The sequence below is a fragment of the Podarcis liolepis genome, assembly GCF_965112155.1.
Source record: "Podarcis liolepis genome assembly, chromosome: 9".
Classification (NCBI taxonomy): domain Eukaryota; kingdom Metazoa; phylum Chordata; class Lepidosauria; order Squamata; family Lacertidae; genus Podarcis; species Podarcis liolepis.
In genome coordinates this window covers 29,869,526-29,880,452 of record NC_139564.1, presented here as the reverse complement: position 1 = coordinate 29,880,452, position 10,927 = coordinate 29,869,526, and the positions used below count along the sequence as shown (strand labels likewise).

The following is a 10,927-nucleotide window of genomic DNA, read 5'->3' as shown; positions in this document are numbered from 1 at the left end:
CAAGGTACCACTGTAATAGTATGGGTGGAGACTCAGATGCAGTGGATCCCATGGAGACAAAAGATTTAAACCCAATCTTTATGTTAGGCGCCGCAACATCAGGATGAATTTTCCACACTATTTTTCTCAGTGAAACATTTGATGGGGGTGGGGAGATGGATCCCAAAGCAGCCATTTAGAAGACTTAACAAAATGAATGCAGGGCCTGACTCCACGATGAACAGATAACCAACATCCTTCTGATAGTGATGCTCTGGATTCAGTTTTCCTGCATGGAACAGGAGGATGAACCAAATGGCCTTCAGGAGTCCTTCAGGTGCTATGATTCTAATACCTGTAAATAAAAATGCTCTGCACAGTAAAGGAAGGAGGCTGTACAAAGACATAAAGGACAACTGCAACCTGCAATTGTTCTCTTTTTTAAAAAAAACAAACATGAAGCAGTTTTTTTTTAGAGGATAAACTTGTTAAATAAATAAAAGGTCACCTGAAAGAATCTTGACTAAACCTCCAGCTAGTGCTTTGACGGGGGAGTGAACAACAAATGACATCTATGACTGGAGAGACACTTCTGGAATTTTGCCAGTCCCAAAAATATCAAGATGATTGGTTGACTGCCAAAATATTGTTATGCATGAAATGCCTGCTGTATGCAGGATTGCTGAGCTAATACAGCTCTTAATGAATGGCAATGAAGACCTTTCCATGGCAGAAAACAGAAGCCTTGCCCCTCTGGTGCTGTCCTTTCTGTTCCTGCTGAATTATACAAATTTAATCAAGGGAACCAAAGGGGTGGATCCCCCCCCCCCCCGACTGCCGGGTTAACAGTGTGCACTCAAACAAAAATGCACTGTTGCCGGCATGTACAAGATCGCCAACAGGGATTCTGCTTTCAAGTCAATGGAATGAGTGGGCAGAAAGATGTCCCAGGATGCTGCCTTGTTGGTATTCAGACTGATGGATTGTTTTGTGGGTGTATTCCGCAATATGTCTTTTGATGCAATAATAGTGCATCAGCGATTGATTTAGACTGGACTATCCACACGTTACTCTGCTTCATTGGGTGTTCTGTGATGCTCCCCCAATGTGGTTGCATTATTGGTGTTCAGAGGTGCACAGTAGCGCAGCAGAAGCAGGGCAAAAAAATAAAGTGGAACATTAAAAGTTATAAAAGGTCACAGGATTATAGCAGGAAGCTACAAGATATGCACCAAGTGGAAATGAAGCACTAAAGGTAAAGGGATCCCTGACCATTAGGTCCAGTCGTGGCCGACTCTGGGGATGCGGCGCTCATCTTGCTTTATTGGCCGAGGGAGCCGGTGTACAGCTTCTGGGTCATGTGGCCAGCATGACTAAGCCGCTTCTGGCAAACCAGAGCAGCGCACGGAAACGGCGTTTACCTTCCCGCTGGAGCGGTACCTATTTATCTACTTGCACTTTGACATGCTTTCGAACTGCTAGGTAGGCAGGAACAGGGACCGAGCAACGGGAGCTCACCCCGTTGCGGGGATTCAAACCGCCGACCTTCTGAACAGCAAGTCCTAGGCCCTGTGGTTTAACCCACAGTGCCATCCGCGTCCCTAAATGAAGCAGTATATCTACCCAAAAACTTGAGCAGGCACAAAAAATATTGAAAACAATTTCACATGTGCCACCCCGATGCCATCAATGAGCAGGAATCATCATGAACGTACAGTAAAAAGGGCATCAGGAAGGATTCTTACTTAACTGTTGTAGTGCATCCCCATTCTCTTCCAGTACAGAAGGCAAGGCTTTGCAATCTAAAAGCTTACTTAGCTGGTATTTCTCAATGCTTTTCTCAATTTCACATACCAAATGGTTGTGATTTTTCTACCATTTCCTGACCTAGTTTTGTTTTCAGTGAAGAATCCTAGCAGGTCAGACATCCCAGCAGACTACAGCTGCTAGGATAGCATATCCATAGTACCCGTTTCTTCTCTCTTCTCCTCTGCACGCCCCCCCCCCCTTGGAATCCTGCAGGTTCAAACTGCCCCCTGGTGGCTGCGCTTGGACTATGACTAAATATTTCTACAAATACGAGTTTTCTTGTCATCCCTCCAGCTATCAAGATAGTTTCCTATGCTTCCTATTCTTTCCCATACCATCCTTCTACTGCCACAGGGCAAGCAGATTTGGGGGAACAAAAGAATTGCCATGTATCTATGTGCTGGAATGTGTCTCTGTGCGGTTGTTAACCTGGGCAGATTGCATCCATATGCTTGCAGCTGCTGAGCTGCATCTTGGCTTCTTCTTGCCATGTGATTCTCTGCCCAAATACAGAATTTAATTTCCCATTATCTCTTATGTAGAGGTGGAAGGGAAGTTCTGAACAGTTACAGGATGATAGAGGTTGAAGGTGCATCAGCAGGTATTCTAGTCCAAATCCCTGCTGATTCAGGAAATCTTCTACTAACCGTAGGAACCTGACGACTGACCGTAGGAACCCAGGAAGCTGTCCTATACTGAGTCAGACTACTACTAGTGGCAGCTGGACTGGTGATTGGGATCGGCTGCTGAGACCATATAACACCAGTCCTGAAAGACCTTCATTGGCTCCCAGTGTTGGTGCTGACCTTTAAAGCCCTAAACAGCCTCGGCCCAGTATACCTGAAGAAGCGTCTCCACCCCCATCGTTCTGCCCGGACACTGAGGTCCAGCTCCAAGGGCCTTCTGGCAGTTCCCTCACTGTGAGAAGCCAAGTTACAGGGAACCAGGCAGAGGGCCTTCTCGGTAGTGGCACCCGCCCTGCGGAAAACCATCCCACCAGATGTCAAAGAGAAAAACAACTACAGTGGTAACTCAGGTTAAGTACTTAATTCGTTCCGGAGGTCCGTTCTTAACCTGAAGCTGTTCTTAACCTGAAGCACCACTTTAGCTAATGGGGCCTTCTGCTGCTGCCGTGCCACCGGAGCACGATTTCTGTTCTCATCATGAAGTTCTTAACCCAAGGTACTATTTCTGGGTTAGCGGAGTCTGTAACCTGAAGCGTAATTAACCTACCACTGTACCAGACTTTTAGAAGACATCTGAAGGCAGCCCTGTTTAGGGAAGTTTTTAATGTTTGAAGTTTTATTGTGTTATTAATATTCTGTTGGAAGCTGCCCAGAGTGGCTGGGGAGGCCCAGCCAGCTGGGCGGGGTATAAGTAATAAATATTATTATTATTATTATTATTATTATTATTATTATTATTATTATTATTATTATTATTTTATTATTACTCAGTGTTGTTTACACTGACTGGCAGCAGCTTTTCATGATTTCAAACAGCTGTCTCTCCCAGCCTTACTTGGAGATGCCAGGGATTGAACTCTGAACCTTCTGCACCTAAGGCAGATGTTTTCATACTGAGCTACTGCCCTTCATCCAGACTCTGCTTAGTTACCCCAAATGAAGCAGAGTATGACCACCTACCAAAGCAATCTGCTCCACTGTCAAGAAACCTCATGACTTTAGAGGGTTCTTCCTAATGTTTAATCTAAATGGTTCTTCTTTCAATTTTAACCTGTTTGGTTGGTTTTTCCTCCCTGGATCCGCAGAAAACAAGTTTTCTCTCCATCTACTTTTGGACAGCCTTCCAAATGTTTGAAGATGGTTTGCATATCACTGCCTCATTCATCTTTTGCCCAGGCTAGATAAAGGTAAAGGGGCCCCTAACCATTAGGTCCAGTCGTGACCGACTCTGGGGTTGCGGTGCTCATCTCACGTACAGCTTCCGGGTCATGTGGCCAGCATGACTAAGCCGCTTCTGGCAAACCAGAACAGCGCACAGAAACGCCGTTTACCTTCCCACTGGAACCAGTACCTATTTATCTACTTGCACTTTGATGTGCTTTTGAACTGCTAGGTTGGCAGGAGCAGGGACCGAGCAACGGGAGCTCACCCCGTCGCAGGGATTCGAACCACCGACCTTCTGATTGGCAAGTCCTAGGCTCTGTGGTTTAACCCACAGTGCCACCCGGTCCCAGGCTAAATATACCCAAGTCCTTCAACCTTTCCTCACAGGATTTCTCCTCCAGACCCCTCACCTTATGCTTCTTAAACCATGGGGCTCAGAGCTGGACACAGCATGCCAAGTGAAAGGCTCTCATGAATCTGGGGTACTTCTGGACTTGGAGCAGGACTGAAATTGCTATTTCGTCAGCAATAATAGACCCTATCGGTCACCTCAGGCACGCAACCAGCTCCAGCTCCCCATGTGTAACCCAATAATAAGTATCAACCTCAGAACTGGAAACAAAATAAGAATCTCAGCGTGATTTGCACAAAAATAAAATTTCCAACTTGATTAAACAAAGGCAAAATATGGATAAGATCTAGCAAGTCCATCTAGCCAAACCTCCCCCAATCTGTTACCCTTCAAATATTTTAGATGCCCATTCATGACTGACTATTCACCATACTGACTGGGGCTAATGAGAACTGGAGCAGACTGGCTTGTGGAAGGCTGATCTAATCAGTTTTTAATACATAAAGATCATAAATATGTAAAATAATATAAATAACTGCCCCTGGTTTATTGCTAGATCAATTCCCTTTGCCTTTATATAAAATGAATTCCATTATATACCATAAAAACCTCTGTATAGTTTTAGAGGAAACTGAATATGTGAATTTTTCATACAATTGAGAAATAAGGGCTAGAAATAAAAAAATGTAGTTATATTGCTTCTCCTAAAGTATAGCCCTTTCGAAAAGTTTGTTTTTGTGTTTGTGTTTTTGCTGCTAAAAGGAAATTGGTCTTGATCTAGAGTTATTTCTGTTCCCACAAAACTGTCTATTTATAGTTCCTTGGAATGGAGTCGATTTAGAATCCTTTAAATCTGGGAATTTTAATTATGGTGTGTCTGTGAGAAGTATACAACCATAAAATGAATAGTATAAAATATCAAGAGTGTAGAATCATTGGCCCAGGGGCCGCTATAAGAGGGCTGGAGAACCAAATTTTAACTCCAAGCCAAACTGAATAGTTAGAACTTCTGTCTGGCAGCCAGAATGTATTATGAAGTCAGTTGGATTTAATTGCGCGCTGTCGTTATCTGTAACCATGACAACTATCCACAACAACAATTAATGGTTCCATTTAGGACTTTTGAGCCAATTAAGCCTTTTATGCTGAAGAAAATGTACTGTAAATGGTTCCATGGGAAACAAGAATGCAGGCCTCAGAAGCTGGAGAGGGAACTGCTGCCTCACATTATTGAGTGCAAACTTCTCTGAAGCTTAGATTTCTCATCTGGAGATATCCTATTTGTAGCCTAGTCTCTCTCTCACACACCCCCAATATGAACCAGATGCATATAGATGAGTTACCATTTATACCTAAAGAGGCCTTAATACAGTATCTGAGTTTTTAGTCAGCTTCAATTAAAGGTTCAAACATGGTAGATGCTAAAAGTAGTTTGCATAAGGGTGGGACAGATCTCCTGTAGCACAATAGTAAACCACATGGGTCAGTGCTGCCCCACGTAAAGTTACCAGACGTCCCCGTTTCCCAGGGACAGTCCCTGGATTTACGAATCAGTCCCCTGACAAAATCCATCTATTTAGTAGGAAGTTGAAAAGTGTCCCTGGATTCACTGAAAAAAATCTGGTAACCTTCGTCCCACAGCACACATGAGGGTCATCATTCATGGACTCCCTACTTGGGACATTTGGCCTCAAACTGGTGGCATGAGGACCTTAGCCCATTCATCATCACTCACATTGTTATGTACTGAAGTTCTCACCCTGGGCCAGCAGGGGGATACTGTAGATAGTTATGCAAATGAAGGATCGAAAGTGACGTTCAGTGATTGGATAGTTTGTATGCAAATGAAGGATCGAAAGTGACGTTCAGTGATTGCATAGTTTTAGAAAATGGCAACAGTTACATTGTTCTGGAGCTCTATATAAGCAGGCTGACTGAGCTCCTCAGTTAGTTCTGTTCCAGCTTACAAATAAAGAGCTGCGTTGGAAGAATCGCTGTGTCGTCTGATATGTTTGCCCACAACTTAACACACATGTTTCATTTACATGTAAAAAATAAATAAATGCATGTGACTATTGTGCTACTCAGGCAAAGACTTTGCCAGCCTATTGGTTGCACTGTCCTCTCAGTCAGACAACTACAGTGGTAGCTCAGGTTAAGAACTTGATTCATTCTGGAGGTCCGTTCTTAAGCTGAAACTGTTCTTAACCTGAGGTACCACTTTCGCTAATGGGGCCTCCCGCTGCCGCCGTGCCACCGCCGTGCAATTTCTGTTCTCGTCCTGAGGCAAAGTTCTTAACTCGAGGTACTATTTCTGAGTTAGCGGAGTCTGTAACCTGAAGAGTCTGTAACCCGAAGTACCACTGCATTGAGTGAGAAATACCCAAATGACTGCCGCCGCCTGTGTGCTCAGATACATGTATGCACCCTGCACCCATATGGGACTGCAACACAGGCACACAGCTCAGAAGCCATTGTGAGTTCATGGGATGCAAGCTAATTATTCCAGCTGGATATTGTTCTGCTGAACATTAGATTTCTGATTTGCTATGAAAAAGATCTCAAATATGCACATGCAGGTGTCAGTTGTCTAACAGTGAGCAAGGAAGAATTTAGGGAGCAATCTTGGCTATAATGATGCATACATAACTCCCGCTGGTGTCAGGGTGGGGAGGGGGTATGTGCAATTTTGTGGGATTGCACAAAGCAGGAATTCTGTTGTTAATCCTTTTTTATAATATAAGTCCTAACCATTTGTCAGCAACTGGAAAGCTATCAACAACTGTTCATAAATGTTATGGAATATAAAAGCGGCTCATAAATTGATTCATAATACAGGAAGGGATGGATCCAAAGGACCAAAGCATAAAATATAGATGGGCTCATAAAATATAGAAAGGTCCTCCACAGGGTTAGAAACTATTGAAATGAGACCAAAAGAGAATGTTTATTAGGGCTGACAGCAATAATCAGTATGCTTGTTTAGCACCATCCATGTGCATAGCACTTTGCAGAGCGTGAGGGGATAGGCCCCCCGCCCTGAAATGCTTCTGAATCAAAATTTAACATGGGAAACTAAGAGAGGACAGGGAGGGATGTTGAGACAGGGGTAAATAGGAAAGTTGCATGAGTCTGCATCAATTATATGTGCTTAATTACAGGCTTAGTTGCAGTTAGTGGTGACTGGTGCACCCTTGTTCTGTAGCACAACAAAAGGGGGACAAAAATATCCCCCAAAACCCAGAACAGTTGTGGTATGAAAAGTCACAAGATTTTAGCACAAAGTGGCTAAAATTATTGCAACCAAAGCAATTTGCTACCCCAAGCACCCCATAGCTTTTGCAGGTGAAAATGGTATTGAAACCATCCCAATGACATCACAAGCTCAAATAATGCTGAAGGCTCAATAAGAAGGGCCCATAGTGTGATACATCCCTGTGAGAAAGATTTTCCAACTTCTGCTCGCAATGAATTTGGAAATGAAGAGAATGAGGGAATTACTCATTCAAAGGTGGAAGACACAGTTAAGCAGGGTGTTTTACTCTTCTCTGCTATAGGAGTCTGGTGGTGCTACATTTCTGACTTTGAAATAAACCACAGCATTGCAAAAAAGAAAAAGAAAAATGAAAAGCACAGACAAGCCATTATTATTTTATGATTTTTCTAACATCTGCCCTCCCAGTTATATAGCTTTTGACCCAAATAACCAACTGAGATCCTTGCTTGTTTCTCATGTCAGCAAAAGGCTCTCAGTGTCCATACCAATGTCCTGTGAAAACATGAGAATTCAATTATAATATAAAAATTTTAATTTTTAATAGACAGTTTGTTACAGGCCCAATCCTTTGAGCCAGAAGCAGAAATGGCCAAGTGAGGGAGGCGGCTGTAGTTGGGCTTTCCATTTATATTGGTTAACTCGGGGATGATTTGGATTTGGCAATTGTGACTGCCAAGTCCAAAGTGGTTGCAATTGCCTCAGTGTTTCTGGTAACTGCCACAAAATTGCTCACTTTCTGGACTGCACTCATGACATGGAGGTTTTCCATACCACTGGCAGTGTGGGCAATAAGCAAATTGAATACTTTTATAACCTACTTTGGCCAGATTCCTCCCCAGAACAGAACCAATCAAGGTTAGACACTGCGGTTTACCTGACCTCCTCAAGGTGTATTTCTAGAATGTCTCAATAAACAAAAAGAAACATTACTCCAAATAAAAATCCTTTATCCGTTTCCCTAAAGAATTTTTAAAATATAAATGAAGCTTCCTGGAATAGTGAAGTTGAGATCCTGTAAAATTATGCGGGAGAGGTGAGAATTAAATCCTAAGTATTATGAACTGAACAAGCATGTTGGAAATGGTGAATTAGCTACATCATCATTTAAATTTAAAATATTCCCTGGAAGTAGCTATTTTGTCTGAAGCTCATTATCATCATCATTAAAAAATAAAGATCTGCAGGTATTTAACTGGGATCCCACTGTCAATAAATATTTGTGATTGCAACAGTTTTGAGGCGGTCATATCGCTCTGTTTCCGGTCAGTGCATATCCTGTAGCTTCCTGCTGAAATCCTTTAACTTTTCATGCCTCAAATGTTCTGCTTTTGTTGCTAGCACAGGAGTACTCCTCCAGATGACAAGAATGCAGTATCATTCGGGAAGGATTGCAGAACTAACAAAGCGGAATGATGTGCAGTGTGAATCCACCACTAAGGCACCATTACTACATCAATGACACGTTGCAGAATACACCACCCAAAAACAAACACACACAATCTGGAGGAGCTCCAAGAAACATCCAAAAGAAATTGTTGGCCAAGAACCTAGTCTATGGTTGCAGTCCAATGCACATGTACCTGGGGGTAAGCCCCATTGAACTTAATAACCCTTCTCAATAGACCTGCATAGAATTGCAATGTCAGCCTTGTGTTTTAGATAAATCCATCACACAAGTCTGCCATTGTACAATTCCAGAAGTGTTATTTTGAAGTGATAACATGGAGACTTCATGATCATTTGTGGCATTATATAGCAATGACCTTGGCCATAGGTGCAAAGGTGTTTTGTGAGGGGTCAGGCAGGTCATCCTACTGTCTTTACCATATGACCCTTTAGATTTGACGCCTAAAGCACCCCTCCACTCCCACAAAAATATCTCCCCAAACCAGGGGCGAGCAAGACTCAGCAATTGGCTGAGCAAGCAGTGTCCTCTGTTTATTTTAAACACTAGTGTATTTTTATTTTAAAGTGGCTTTTCCTTCCTTTTCGCCTACCATTCCCTGTGCTTTGCAGGTTGGAGGTGACAGCTAGACACATTTGCATTGCTTCCACCTGAGCAGCTCCCAAATTATCTCTTCCAAGTATCGCTAATTATGTTTCAGAGCTAACAGCTGTAGTTAAGCTATAAAGATTTTAAACTTGAGTCTCATTTCAACCAAAATAGAAACTGGCTTTTTAATAGACTGTGCTCAAAGGTGTAAGAGGTGAGGAAATCTAGCAGTCGGGGAATGCAAATAGTTTGGGTTGCCAGCTTGTAACAACAGACATTCGCAGCCGGTTTGCAAAAATACTGGTGTGCTAATAGGCAATGGTGAGGGGAGACTGAAGGGGAGGATGATGGTAGAAGCACCCTCTACATGTTGTTATTTGCTCTTGTGCTCAATTCTTGCTTGAGGGTCCCCACAGGCATTGGGGAGCATTGTGAGAACAGGATGTTGGACTAAATAACCCATTGGCCTGATCCAGCAGGCTTTTCTTGTGTGATTGCAGTTTATAGGAGAACTCTTAGGAGCCTATCAGAGGAGACTGACAAGAAAGAATCGAGGGAATCTCTGATTGATGGAAAATGTATGACTGTGACTATGGGGGATGCAGGACTGCTAGGCTTCAGCTTTGAATTTTGGGGTTGGGGGAAATACTGGTAGGGTGTTTTTGCCCTCACTTTGCCCTCAAAAAACAATATCCCATGGAGCAAACACCACCCTCAGTTTGTTGTTATCTACAGTTGACAGGTGGGGTCTGGGGATGCTAAGAGTGTCTTAGCTGTGTGTGCTAATTCACAAATTGCAACTGCAAAATGGTTGCGTGTTTAGACCTTTTAACCTCCCCCTTAAATAAATTCAGACAAGACTCAGATTTTGGTTTGGTTTTTGGCAGAATTTATTGATTACATCAAGTGAGTGATTGAGTGATTGCATAGTCTCTGGTTCGACTAGCTCCCTGCACCGTGGCAGGTAGCGCTGACCCAGGGCACCAGCATAGATCAGCCTAGGGTGAACACCTGGATAGGCGGAAAGCCATGGTCAGGCTAGTCCACCACCCAGATGTCCCCCTGGACTCAGGCACGGGCACAACCCCTCTCAGGGTTGACCAAACCATTTTGAGTCCCTGGATTCCTTTAACTTAATACCCTTCCCATAGGGGTGGCAAGAGCATTCCCCCACCCCTATCACCTGAACCAGAGCCTATCCGCAACCTTGCAAGTTGTGGCGATTTGCTACGTGGCAGGCGAAACCCAAATGGCAACAGCCAATCAGCCAAGTGGGGGAAATTCCTGCCATGGCCCTGTCCCAACGATAGACGACACACAATGGCATAGCAAGGTCAAGTGCCAGCCCTAAATATAGGGAGAGGTGGGTGGGTGTTCCAATGCACTGGCCCAAAGAGGAAGCTCAGGGTCATGTGCATGGGCATATAGAGGTCCCTCGATCTGTTTGGCTAGCATCCCATTGGCCTGATTAAACCCAGCATCGAGGGACCTACCAATAGGGTGTTGTGGCTATCCAATCATACTCACCCACAACACAGGGTGTTGGTTGTCAGGTCGCACCGCAACACATGCCCTCTTTGAGGGAGGATATGATATGGCCTAGCTTTAGTATTCCCCAAACTGTAATACATGCTGCCATTGGAAACTATTCAGAAAACTCCCATGGG

The 10,927-nt window shown here is 43.6% G+C and overlaps 1 protein-coding gene across 1 annotated transcript in view; it reads right to left on the bottom strand.

The window, feature by feature from the left end:
• Positions 1 to 203: 203 nt before the first annotated feature.
• LOC310686556 (uncharacterized protein) overlaps positions 204 to 10,927 on the bottom strand; it is a 126,426-nt gene continuing 115,702 nt past the window's right edge. The window contains exon 5 of the mRNA XM_083460394.1: positions 204 to 334. Coding sequence (XP_083316520.1) covers positions 328 to 334 — 7 coding nt within the window. The 3' untranslated portion in view covers positions 204 to 327. The remainder of the gene's footprint in view (positions 335 to 10,927) is intronic.